This window comes from Labeo rohita, chromosome 12, assembly GCF_022985175.1.
Source record: "Labeo rohita strain BAU-BD-2019 chromosome 12, IGBB_LRoh.1.0, whole genome shotgun sequence".
NCBI classification, from domain to species: Eukaryota; Metazoa; Chordata; class Actinopteri; order Cypriniformes; family Cyprinidae; genus Labeo; species Labeo rohita.
The window spans coordinates 13,842,320-13,856,401 of NC_066880.1; the positions used below are offsets into that span (position 1 = coordinate 13,842,320).

The 14,082-nt window shown below is 36.7% G+C and overlaps 2 protein-coding genes across 9 annotated transcripts in view; one reads left to right on the top strand and one right to left on the bottom strand.

Moving 5' to 3' along the window:
• The window catches only part of arhgap12b (Rho GTPase activating protein 12b), a 67,446-nt gene extending 61,284 nt beyond the window's left edge, over positions 1–6,162 (bottom strand). For 3 of the 8 annotated variants that reach the window (XM_051124238.1, XM_051124239.1, XM_051124235.1), the window contains exon 1: positions 5,944–6,161. The gene's annotated coding sequence lies outside the window, so the exon portion shown is untranslated. Of the gene's footprint in view, positions 1–5,943 lie in introns of all 8 variants that reach the window. The other 5 variants (XM_051124243.1, XM_051124242.1, XM_051124236.1 and 2 more) reach the window with 4 other exon arrangements.
• Positions 6,163–7,842: 1,680 nt separating this feature from the next.
• Positions 7,843–13,625, top strand: hexdc (hexosaminidase (glycosyl hydrolase family 20, catalytic domain) containing). Its single transcript, XM_051124262.1, has 12 exons — positions 7,843–8,152; positions 8,220–8,335; positions 8,410–8,497; positions 8,599–8,763; positions 8,889–9,072; positions 10,942–11,013; positions 11,093–11,291; positions 11,379–11,461; positions 12,522–12,594; positions 12,720–12,830; positions 12,927–13,016; positions 13,215–13,625. Exons 1-12 carry the CDS (start codon positions 8,069–8,071, stop codon positions 13,402–13,404), a joined length of 1,455 nt encoding a protein of 484 aa, XP_050980219.1. The 5' UTR covers positions 7,843–8,068; the 3' UTR covers positions 13,405–13,625.
• The last annotated feature ends 457 nt before the right edge of the window (positions 13,626–14,082 follow it).

Below are 14,082 nucleotides of genomic sequence, written 5' to 3' on the forward strand. Positions count from 1 at the left end.
CCGTTGTCATCCAAGATGTTCATGTCTTTCTTTCTTCAGTCGTAAAGAAATTATGTTTTTTGAGAAAAACATTTCAGGATTTTTCTCCATATAATGGACTGATATGGTGCTCTGAGTTTGAACTTCCAAAATGCAGTTTAAATGCGGCTTCAAATGATCCCAAATGTAGTTGTAAATGATCCCAGCCAAGGAAGAAGGGTCTTATCTAGTGAAATGATCGGTTATTTTCATAAAAATAATATAATTTATATACTTTTTTTAATCTCAAATGCTCGCCTTGTCTTACTCTCCCTGAACTCTGTGTACTCTGGCTCAAGACAGTTAGGGTATGTCAAAAAACTCAGATCGTATTTTCTCGCTCAACTTCAAAAATCATTTCAAAATCATCCTACATCGCTGCAGAAGTTCCAACCCAGTCTTTGCAAAGTGAACATGCAAAGAAGATCAAACATCTTTAACAAAAAAGGTAAAACAGTGATATAGGATGATTTTGAAGTTGAGGGAGATAATGAGATGGGAGTTTTTCGACATACCCTAACCGTCATGAACCGGAACAAAAACAGAGGTCGGGAATAGCAAGACAAGATATGCGTTTTACATTAAAAAGTATATAAATTGTATTATTTTTATAAAATAACCGATCGCTACGCTAGATAAGACCCTTCTTTCTCGGATCGTTTACAACCGCATTTTGGGATTGTATAAGCTGCATTTAAACTGCATTTTGGAAGTTTAAACTCCGGACTCCGTACCAGTCCATTATATAGAGAAAAATCCTAAATATGCTTTCCGCAAAAAACAGAATTTCTTTACGACTGAAAAAAGAAAGACATGAACATCTTGGATGACAAGGGGGTGAGTACATTATCTGTAAATTGTTGCTCTGGAAGTGGACTTCTTTAATTTATTTAGCCAAAATGGAACAACATTTTAAATTTTGACTGAACAAGAACACAATTATCAGACTCTATGGCAACAGTAAAGTTCGGTTACGGGAGACCGCACCAAAAAAAGCCACACACACTCTTAACTAAACCATGACACCCTCCCTACTTATAGCCAGTTAATCCACATGGTCTGTCCTTAAAGGGTCAGTCACTGAAGCCGAGGGTTTACTGAAGATTTCGAAATAGCAACAAATATTATACAACCTGCTCGGTGAGTGGGAAGCCATGCGGTGCTGTCACATTTTAGATGTGGATTTGATGTGACATAAGGCACCTCTCAAAATAGCCATGGACGAGAGGGACTGATAAAGGTTACTAAGACTGAATGAAACTGAATACTGTAACCAGACACAGACTACACTGATCCCTCCACTGAGAAAACCTTACACAGCCACATTCAAACAATACACTAGCAACCGTTTCTTTTATACCGTTTTGCTAATCTCTTCTAAAATATTAGCTACTATCTTCTTGATCGAATCCAGCAAGACACAGCTGGCGTTCATCAATAAGCTTGAGCTTTATAAAGCTTTTTAATTCTCAACCAAGCTTTGAATTTATGAACTTGGGTCTCATCTTCGAAGAGGAACTCATGATAAGAATACACCTTTCAACACAGAGATTAACTAAAACACCATTAGGGTTCTGAAAGCAAATGAAACTGCAGCCTGTTGCTTTAAACAAATACATTCGAGCATGACAGCAAGCACACATCTCTTGCAATACACAAGACAGTTGACCCAGCATTGATTTAACCAGTATGAAGCTGAAGGCAATCTACTCTCCCTCTGTCTTCACATTCTGCACTAAAGACTCGTGCCAGGCTTGGCACCAACTTCAAACTCTCACATCTTTTCATTTCATACATACTTCATCAAGCCCTACCACAAGCAATCCAATATACAAAGGTACAAACTACAAAACCTAGAAGGGAATCTGATTAAAATAAACACTAAATACCACACAAAAAGAACAAAAGACTGCTGAAGAGACTGGACCTGGTAAACACGCAGTTGATTACAGGTTACTTTAACACGGTTTCGCATTCCACGGCACTGTTTTTCTATGTAAACGTGCTAGAAACACACGTATTGCGTATTTTGCAGCACCTTGACATGTCGTTCTAAAACACAGCGCGTAATGGCACTCAAAAACATTTTTTATTATTATCAATGCTAAAAACAGTTGTGCTGCTTAATATTTTCGTGGAAATAGCAGCCCACCACCACAGCAGCCAAAGTTTACAAGCCTGTCTGTCTGCCCACTAATACACCCCATCCTCTAGACACCACACACTACACCCTAAGCCAAACATAGTCTACCTTCTCCCTCTGCCAACAACATCCACATTTACACACAGGATCCATAGGAGTCACTCACATTTGAAAGCTTGGGTTGTGCTATCGCATAAAGGACGTTGGAGGAATAAACGAAATTATTTACACACCATGGAAAGGAGGATCACAAGAGAAAACTGTTTTCCACTGACATTAAAACAGCTTGAGGCAACTCTTATCAACACTTTTTAAAGCAGATCTTCATTAAAGCAAGCAAATAGACTAATTCAATCGAAAAAGTAGCACACAAGGATTTCAAATCTACCATGTGGCTCCCATTTGGGGACTTGACTGCGAACCAAAGTGGAGCTTCTATAAACAAGGAGCAGATGGAAGGTCTCCTCTGGGTGTGAGCGGAGTGTCACTCTGGCCAGCGTGTAAAGAAATTACTACCAAGTTTTCTGCAAGATAAGTGAGACCGTCACTCCAACAGAAATCCCATATCATTTTGCAGGAGGAATGTGTCATTTCTACTCAGTTTGACTGAATCTCAGTGTATCGGTACATACTGGAAGAAAGTGCCTGTGGAGTTTCAGTTTGGGCTTGAAGCAACTTGCAGTGAAACTATAGAGCGTCAAAGAGATTTACTATTAAGACCAACACATTAGCACCCATCACAAATGCAAATAATCATGCTGAAACAATTAAAAGACGCATTAAATGCAGCATTGTAGATATTTAAAATGCCAGTGCTATCTAACGGCAGCTCTCTTTGAATTTAACCACATTACTGATTTTAGGTTTCAATACTAAAGCTGGAAGAATAATAAATCAAATATTAGACTGGACTAGACTAGAATCAAATACAATAAAATTAGAGATTCATTTAATTAGCAAAATAGAGAAGAAAAATGGGGATGAGAAACACAAGGGAATTTTACACTACCTGTCAAAAGTTTTTGAACAGTAAGATTTTTATTGTTTTTTCAAAGAAGTGTCTTCTGCTCCCCCGAGCCTGCATTTATTTGATCTAAAGTACAGAAAAACAGTACAATTTTGAAATATTTTTACTATTTAAAATAGCTTTTCTATTTAAAACTATTTAAAAATGTAATTTATTCCTATGATTTCACAGTTGAATTTTTAGCATTACTCCAGTCATATGATCCTTCCAAAAGCATTGCTCAAAAACATTCATTATTATTATGCTGAAAACAGCTGAGAAGAATTTCAGGTTTTTGAAAGAAAAATTCAGAAGCACAGCATTTATCTGAAATAGAAATCTTTTGTAACATTATAAATGTCTTGATTATCACTTTTGATCAATTTAAAGCATCCTGGCTAAATAAAAGTATTAATTTCTAACATTTCTCTCCCAAAAAATTATACTGACTCTAAGCTTTTAAATGGTATAGCGCATAACGTTACAAAAGTTTTTTATTTTAGATAAATGCTGATCTTGGGATCTTTCTATTCATCAAAGAATCCTGAAACAAATGTATTCAACTGTTTCAAATATTAATGATGATGATAATAATAATAATAATCTTGAAGAGCATATTAGAATGATTTCTGAAGGATCACGTGACACTGAAGACTGAAGTAATGATGCAAAAAATGTAGCTTTGATACATTCAAATAGAAAACTGTTATTTTAAATAGCAAAAATATTTCAAAATTTTACTGTTTTTGCTGTACTTTGGATCAAATAAATGCAGGCTTGGCGAGCAGAAGAAACATCTTTAAAATCATACTATTCAAAAACGTTTGACTGGTAGTCTAAGTCATGAACAGAAATATAGCTTGAACCTGATAAAATATAGGCATCTGTTGAATTAAATCTCACTTTCCCTTAAAGAAGCTTGTAGTGTGACATTTACACTCTGGACATGATCGAATTATCCATTGTTTTCACAGTGGTCTTGACCATTACATAACATTCAGCAGCACTAAAGGACAACATGACCTACTTTCAAATCAGCGAGTTGTAAATTTACTAGAGAAAGACAAACATCAGGACGAGTGGTTCATGATAGGCTTTTTTTCCCTGCACAAAACACAACTACCTGTCCGTGTAAATTTGGAACCTGGGAAAATAACCATGAGATTTCCAACTGTGTTTATATATGGACATCTGGTTCAGACAGAAAACACTGAATCCCACAATCTGTTCTTGATGGATCCTGAGATTGCCCAAGATTACACTCACAAACACTGTCATCTGTGCAAAAAGGTGTTCTGAATTAGCTTCCCTAGTTTTCAGGTGATTTGTAAGCAACAACAACAAAAGAAATTCTTGAGAAGTTTAGCAAACCATTTCATGCCACTAAAATGAAACGGAAAGGCTTAGATGTGCCATCAGAAATGTAGTATTTGATCTCAGCAGAAACAATTCATTTAGTGCGGTTAACTGGTATAAAAAACTAACACTACTAAATGCCAGTGTCTGTCACTAAAAGATCAGACATAAGACATAGTCTCATTTCATGACATGACTTTCACCCAAATTTGAACTAAAATAACAGATAACGTCACGGATATTTCACGGTGTGTTGATCACCTGTAGCCTATTGTAACAAGTTGACATTTTAATATCTGTTTGAAATTAATTTGGCAATTCACTACAGTTCAATCAATCAAATCTGACAGGTCTCACACAATAACAACAACAAAACATGAAAGCTAAACTGCTGTTGCTTACAAAGTGTCTTGTTTGTGCCTTGATGCTCAAAAATGGTTCTTCATCTTTCTGACTTATAACAAACTGGCTCCCTTTCTGATTAAACTGTTTTCTCCTTTCGACAAACAAACACCAAGGGTGGACAGAGCCAGGCAGAATAAAACGGGTTTGTTTGTCTAATCTACTGAGCCACTTAGCAGCCGTGAACACAAAGTGACCTTGCAGGCGGGATACGCATTATCGACATGTGAAGTGATTTTCAGCCGTCAGGTTCTCACCCGTCAAACAGTATTTGTCTTTGTTCCAGCTGTTCATTCAAGACTGATGCAGATGAGGCGACACTAGTCCCCCAGAAGTAGAGAGACCCCCGTTTCCCCTGGTTACCCGCCTTTGTTTGGGTAGCGGCTGCACTGGTCACTCATCACGGACGCCAGTGCAGTCCCTCCCCGGACGAAGGCGACTGCGAGACCGGGAGAAGAAAGGGGGAAGGGTCGGTTCGGCCCGGCCCATAAACTTTCAAAGTACAAACCAAGAGTTTTAACCAAAAAATGTTTAATTAAACAGCTTGATTAAACTAATGATGTGTCATCACAATAACTGTTTCCGAAGGGAAAAATAAACAACACGCCAGCTACTAATTCTCTACTTATAATAACTTTGATAAAAAGGTTTTGACTGATGACAGCTTATTATTTACAAGCCAAGTCAACGTTTAATCAAAACAAAGCACATATTGTTAACACAATTCTAAGTCTAAACCATCTAAATCACATCATAACTAGATACAAATTAGCTTGGGGTTCAGCTGCGTGTTGAAACACATGGCTGTAATTTAAAAACCTGATGGGAGCGTTTTGCCGCAGCACGATAGCAGGTTCTCCGACCACACAAAACCCCGAAGCGGCTTTCGTGGTTGGCCGCAAGGTAGCAAACCGCTGTGCAACAATCAGTTCCAACGGTCCCAACAATGCAACTCTTTATATCTGCAACAATGCGTCTTTGAAGCATAGGAATGAACGCAGAATCTGCTCATACTGACCTGGCGTTCAGGGGGATCTGGGAGCGGCCATGCCCGTTAGTTGGAGAGCGTCTGAAATAAAGTTTTCCCTTGCAGTCCTCGGCAGTTGCGTGAAAAGATACTGCGCGGCTGCAACACAAAACACACGATCTGACCGCCTCACGCTTCCAATCGCAGTCTGTGGGTGAGTGAGTGCGCGTTCGCGACACTGCGCACTCCCGCCTGTCCTGTGAAGCTCTTTTGGACTGCTGATGCTCCTCTGTGTTACTGCATCAGGCCCCCTCGTGGTGCTGCAAGGCTCTTGGTAGAAAGTGCGCAGAGGCGTTTGCGTGGTCCTGCATGCACTGCACCCGGTCACACACCTTTTTTACTAACGCCAGTCGAGCTGAACGTTTGCATTTTGCATTTTATATTGCATTTATTGTTTTACGTAATTCGTTTACATCACTGTCCGTTTTATATTTTTATTTATTATTTATATTATTCAGATTAAACATTTTTCTTTGCACTTATGTTAATTTTTTCCATTATTATTTTTTTTTTAACTGTTTGTGTATGTACACTACCAGTCAAAGGTTTTTGAACAGTAAGATTTTTAATTTTAAGTCTCTTATGCTCACCAAGCCTGCATTTATTACAGCAAAAACAGTCAAATTTTGAAATATTTTAACTATTTAAAATAACTGTTTTCTATTTGAATATTTTTTAAAATGTAATTTATTCCTGTGATTTCAAAGCTGATTTTTTTGCATCATTACTCCAGTCACATGATCCTTCAAAATCATTCTAATGTTCTGATTTGCTGCTCAAAAAACATTTATTATTATTATTATGTTGAAAACAGCTGAGTAGATTTTTTTCAGGTTTCTTTGATGAATAGAACAAAAGTATTAATTTTTATAATTTCCAAAAATACGGACTACAAGCTTTTGAATGGTATAGTGCGTAATGTTACAAAGCTTATTTCAGATAAATGCTGTTTTCTGTTCATCAAAGAATCCTGAAAAAAAATTACTTTTCAAAATAAAATAAATACTGTATGTAAAACAGTTACGCCAGATGAATAAATGAAATGTCACATGAAAAGCACAAGCGATTTTAATTTAATTTACTATATATAAATAAATAATAATTTTCTTTTTTATTTATTTATTTAGAGGTTCATTAGTCATCTAAAGACAATACAGGAAAGTACAATGAGAAAAATATATTATTATTATTATTATTATTATTTAGGCTATTTCTACTCTTTTCCTGACATTCAACAAGCAGTTATGATGACACACATTTATGATATTCTTGAATTCTTGTTCTTGAATGTCTGTGAAATTTAAGTAGAATCCAGAATTATAACCAACATATTTTAACCACTAACCTGTTACCAATAAAATTGTATTTTATTTTACTGGATTAATCATGTCAGTATCACCAATACTGTACATTCAAGCACTGTCCACTAGAGTGTGATATTTACTACGTTTATGTCTCTACGTTTACTTTGTTAGGCTACATTAAAATTCAGAATCTTAAATAAATATGTTCTTACAATGTAAATAAACATATTATTAAAAAGTAAATTTCTCTGTTACTTTAACATTTAACTTGTTTTAATTTTCGAATAATAATATTCACGATCCTAATAATTCTAATTCAACTGACTTTTCATATTTTATTACAAATTCTGTTAAATACCACCTTTAAATTTAATTTTGAGGTATTAAAAAGATCAAGATAAAAAAAGGTATTATTTAACTAAAATAAGCTTTTATTCTAAAATAACTACGTTATTAATAATTACGTTTTACAACTTCCGGTCCGGAGCGGACGTAAAGGCGCTTGTAGTCCTACGTCTGGTTTGCTGTTAGTTTAAGAATGCACGAAAAAACTACAATGCCCGTCGTGCTTCTGAGAAACACTTTTGTGTGTTGGTGGGCGTGTGCGTGTCAGTACAGATTTGTAAACAGAGGTTCTTTTTCATGCTTAGCTAGGAACAAAGCTAAATAAGAAATACATAAAAGGAGAACGTGTTCCGGTTGCATTATCAACACTGACAATACGTTATACATTGTCCGTGTTTAATTTCGTAAAAGGTATGAGTTAAAATATCTTTACGAAGCTGTTAGATCTTTATTGAACAGTACCAGATATGGACCAGCCATTGCGCAGTTGCAAAAAGTTTGTGCATTTGGACCTGAAAGGGGCACCTCCTAGAATTGGCTACTTAATTGAGGTACAGCTTATTTTACTCTAATATGAAATACAATTTTAAGGAATTAACAACGATTATGTTTCCACAGCTGATCCAGTTATTTGCTGATCTTGGTGCCAATGGTTTGCTCATTGAATATGAGGATATGTTTCCCTATGAAGGAGAGCTGAAAGTTCTTCAGTCAACAACTCAGCCTCCATACAGGTCAGTATATAGTTTCAGAATTTGTATATATATATATTTTAATTGAACTGATAATGACACCTAATATTAAACAGCCGTGAGGAGATTGTGTCTATCCAGGATGCTGCCAGTAGTAGAGGGCTGGAGATCATTCCCCTGGTGCAGACGTTTGGACATTTGGAAGTAACCACAAACCCCCTTTTTTTGTCGTTTACACTGAAAAAAAAATCCATTTGAATAATGCATATTCAAACTCTTTAATATTTTAAAATGTTCTCAATCAGTTTGTCCTGAAGCATGAGGCTTTTAGAGATCTACGGGAGGTGGACTACTGTCTGGGCACCCTGAACCCACACCGTGATGGAGGACTTAGACTGATGCAAGAGATGCTACAACAAGTCATGAAGCTCCACCCTAAAAGTACCAGTCTGCACATCGGAGCCGATGAGGTACAGCCCGTCCCTAAAAGTCCTAAAAGTTTCTCAAGATCTGTTCAGATCTTAAAAAAGATGTTTGACAGTCAAATTTAGGGTGCTAGTTTTACATTGGTCTGTTGAACGTGTTTTGTCCATAGGTGTACATGCTCGGCCATGGAGATGAGTCCAAACAGTGGTTAGGTGTTCCAGGTCGGAGCGTTCACCAGCTGTTCCTCAGTCATGTCATTAAGGTGGCAAAGGGCATCCAGGAAAGTGCGCCCAACCTTAAGTTGATCATGTGGGATGATATGCTCAGGTCCATGACCCCTGAGACCATTAAAGGTGGGCATTTAAGATATTTATCACACATTTTGGTAAATCATCATGATTTTGTTGCATATAAGAGGAAGGGAACTCTGTGTATTCTGGCTCAAGACAGTTGGGATATGTTGGAAAACTCAGATAGTATTTTCTCCCTCAACTTCAAAAATCATTTCAAAATCATCCTACATCATTGCAGAAGTTCCGACCCAGTCTTTGCAAAGTGAACATGCAAAGAAGATCAAACACCCTTAACAAAAACAGCGATACAGGGCAGTTTTTAAGTCGAGGGAGAACATGAGATGGGAGTTTTTCGACATATCCTCACTGTCATGAACAGGAACAAAAACAGTCCAGGCAGAGTAAGACAAGACAAGCGTTTGGCATTAAAAAGTATATACATTGTATTATTTTTATTAAAATAACCAATCGTTACACTAGATAAGACCCTTCTTCTTTGGCTGGGATCGTTTACAACCGCATTTGGGATCGTCCATTCAGGGCACCTTATCAGTCCATTATATGGATGCTCAAAAAACATATTTCTTTACAACTGAAGAAAGAAAGACATGAACATTGTGGATGACAAAGGGGTGAGTAAATTATTTGAAAATTCTTGTTCTGGAAGTGGACTTCTCCTTTAAATAGGTCCATATGTATAAATACATGCTTAAAAAGAGAGTTCATCCAAAAATAATAATTCTGTGATTATTTACTCACCTTCATCTCATTCCAAAACTTGTACCAACATTGAACCCCATTGACTGAACAAAAAAAACACTTTGTTGAAACATTTTTCATATATTGTGTTAGAAATGAATTATCTCCTTTTGAATTATACATTAATTTATACAGTGCAAAGGGAGGTTTTGCAGGTTAGTTTGGAACATAAAACAAAATTTAAAGGGACAGTTCACTCAAAAAATTAAAGGTGTGTCATTAATTATTCACCCTTATCTTGTTCCAAACCTGTAAGACCTTTGTTTATCTTTAAAACCAAAATAAGATATTTTTGGTAAAATCCATGAGCTTTTTGACACTGCATAGACAGCAACAGCTGCTGTTTATGCTGGGTCAGAAAGTCTTGGATTTCATCAAAAATATCTTAATTTGAAGGTCTTACAGGTTTGGAACGGTATGAGGGTAGTAATTAATGACAGAATTTTCATTTTTGGGTGAACTGTCCCTTTAAGAAGTTTCTCACTGAGGATGTACTTTTTTTAAGATTTATTTTTGGTTGCCTTTATTTAGATAGGGCAGTGTAGTTTGACAGGAAGCAAAGTGGGTGAGAGAGTAGAGGGTGGGATTTGGAAAAGTCCACGAGCCGGGATTCAAACTCGGGACGCCCGCAACGCAACGGCGCTATATGTCGATGCGCTAACCACGAGGCTTTTGGCACCGACGAGGATGCACTTTTTAAAAAGTAGATTTTTGACTCATGTGACATGTTTCAGTGTTTTTCTGGTATCTGGTATTCAGCTGTTCTGTTCAATTCCACCATGCTGCATCTAGCTGCTATTGAACACAAGAGTGCATATAGTGACACCTCAGACAACAGACATTTCCTTTCAGTTGCTTTTTACATACTTATGATACTTTCATTTCCTTCCCTTGATTCGTTAAAGGTCGACACCTCTATCTTCACTAGACAAAAATATCTTAAACGTACCACATCCTCCACATTGACTCAGTATGAAATGAATCAAATGGATATAAATTAATTTAACCTAATGTGAGAAATGACCAAATCAAACTAAAGTATATGCCAAAAGAAATATACTGCATTTTTCAATTCATTGCAATCAGTGTTATACTGTATATAAACTTCTATTTTGGTTGTTTTGCATTATACTAACAACAATTTCTATCTAACTTATGATCTTATTTTAGAGAGTGGGCTTGTTGGATTAGTGCAACCAATGTTGTGGGATTACAGCCCTACTCTGGATGTGGATAACACTGGTATGTTGGGTCACTTTACTGTTACATTTTTTGAGTTATTTGATGAAAATGTTTGATTATTTTACATTTACATTTCCAGTCATGCTAATGGAACAATATAAGTCTGCGGGAATGTCACAACAGTGGGCCGCCAGCTCTTTTAAAGGTTCGACCACTGTGCACACCTGTGTGCCCAGCACTCAGAGACATGTGGACAACCATTTGCAATGGCTCAAAGTGGCATCCAGCCTGTCAGCTGGCATTGTGCTACAGGGAATTGCACTAACAGGATGGCAAAGGTTAGATGGCACCCTGACTAACACTAGAATCACACTTGTCTTACTGGCAGAGATAACAAGAAGTATGTTTCTTTGTTTCCTCTTAAGATATGACCACTTGTCAGTTTTGTGTGAGCTGATGCCTTTGGGTTTGCCCTCTCTGGCATCCTGTTTGCAAACACTTGTGCATGGTCAGTCACTTTCATTTTCTTTCCTTTACCATTTAAATTTCTTTAGTACTACAGATGGGTGGTAAACTGATGGCAGTGTATAAATATTAAAGGGGTAGTTCAATAAAAAAATGATGATTTACTCACGCTGAAACCATTTTGGGTGTTATGACTTTCTTCTTTCAGACAATTGAAAGATATGAAAAAATGTCCTGGCTCTTCCGAGATTTTTAATACCGGCGAATGGGTGTTGAAGTTTTTAAATCCAATAAAGTGCATCCATCCATCGTAAAAAGTACTCCACATGGCTCCAGGGGTTAATAACGGCCTTCTGAAACAAATTGGTGCATTTGTGTAAGAAAATTACATATTTAAAACCTTATAAACTGTAATCTCCAGCATCATGTGTTCATGAGAGTGTGGTGTTCCAATAGGATGTAGGCAAACACGGTGACGGTGCAGAAGCAGTCGAGAAAGCAACAAAAATGTCAGTCATGCAGTGGAAGTACAAAATAAGGATTTGTAAAGAAAAATGTTGGATGATTTTGATATAAGCCAAGAGGAGACTGGTTTTCCTTTGCTGTAAACAAAACCTGGTTCTCACAAGACTAGACTAGACACAAGACTGTTCTTACCGGATCTTACACTACGCCTACGTCATCCGCTGGAATGCCACTTTCTTGTGAACGTGTGTATGATAGTTAGTGGAAGCTGGAGATTGTGGTTTATAAAGTTTTGGATATTTTGGATGGATATATACATGGATATTTTTCTAAGGCAAATGCATTGATTCACTTCAGAAGGCCTTTATTAACCCCCCAGAGCCGTGTGGAGTGCTTTTTATGATGGATGGGTGCACTTCATTGGACTTCAAAATTTCAACACCCATTCGCCGCCATTAAAAATTTCAGAAGAGCAAGGACATTTTTTAATATATCTCCAATTGTATTTGTCTGAAAGAAGAAAGTCATATATACCTAGGATGGCTTGAGGGTAAGTAAATCATGGGGGAATTTTCATTTTTGGTTAAACTGTCCCTTTAAGAATGCTAAACTCACTATAGCTGTTCACTGTCATACAGGTAGCTTTACTGAAGAGGCTCAAAACAAGGTGGTTGAGAAACTTGGTACTGTGGATGTAGGTGACACAGAGAGGTATCGCACATTAATATTCGTGCCCTGAAAGATAAAAAGCATGTGTGAGTGTAAGACTAACAAACCTCAAGGGTTACTTTAAAATAGACTCATTTACAGAATATTCTTTGGCCTGTGTGTCCCAGATTGTCTTCCAGGACGTCTTCCTCCTTTGCTGGGGCAAAACTAGCTGAACTCATAGTGAAGCTGACGTCTTTGCTGGAGTCGGCGGAACTGAGACATTTTCAGAACAATATGTGAGTTTAGAGCTACTTAGGTTCTGCTATTAAAAGATGGTTGTGAAGTTAATGTTAACTTTTCACTAAACATTTGTATTCATTCCTGCATAATAGGTTTGTGAGAGGCTGGTTCACACCCTACCACATGCAAAAGAAGACAATTAGCCCACTTATTGCACAACAGATTAAAACACAAGCAAGAATGTAAGTCCAGTGTGTTTCTAGATTATTCAGAAGTCATTCTAATATGCTGATTTGGCACCCAAGAAATATTTCTGATAATTATCAGTGCTGAAAACAGTTTCTCTGGAAGCTGTGATACACCATGTGTGTTATTCATGTGAATTTTAACAAGGTCCTGATAGGATATATCCCTGTTTTACCTCTCCTGTCCTCCAACAGGTTTCTTGATGCTGTGGAGAACCAGGTGCAAGAGGTGAGAGGAGAGATGCGTCTGCTGTACTCAGACTCTACAGTTCAGGAATGGGTGGACCAACATGTCACTTCAGTGCTGGAGCCTCTGCACAACCTACTGAAAGACATTGAATCTGTTTTAAATGAAATGGGAGTTTGCACTGAATCCATATCTTAGAGTTGGTCAGTAAGTTTCATTTGAAAACTTTCTTTGCTTCCATTCGAGCTAGACTATATTGCAGTGCAGTGTAAAACAAAATGAAACGACTGAGCAAGCTTGTGTTTGTGAATCCCAATTGTATTCATTTAAAACAAGGTACTAACCAATATGTACATAAACTCAACAAAAATCTCCCATTCTGGCTTTCTGTGGTGAATAAACCATTTTAAAATGTTTAACTTGTTTTATCCTCTTCTTTCTTTCTATTTCATCAAGGTTGTTGAATTAATCCATCCCCAAATTCCAATGTGTTTTTAGTATTATTTATCTTCTATTTATTAATTGTTATACTTCTACATAGCTTTAATTAATATTATTTAACTTAATCTTATTTATTTCAGTTAATCAGCAAGGTAACTTTTCTAATTTTCAACAGTTGAGGTTTTTTTTTAAATCTAATATTTGTGACCCTGGACCACAAAACAAGTGTTAAGTAGCACGGGTCTATTTGTAGTAATAGCCAACAATACATTGTTAATACATTGATATTTTTTTTTTTTTCTTTTATGCCAAAAATCATTAGGATATTAAGTAAAAATTATGTTCCATGAAGATATTTTGTAAATATATCAAAACCTAATTTTTGATTAGTAATATGCATTGCTAAGAACTTTGAAGGTGATTTTCTCAATATTT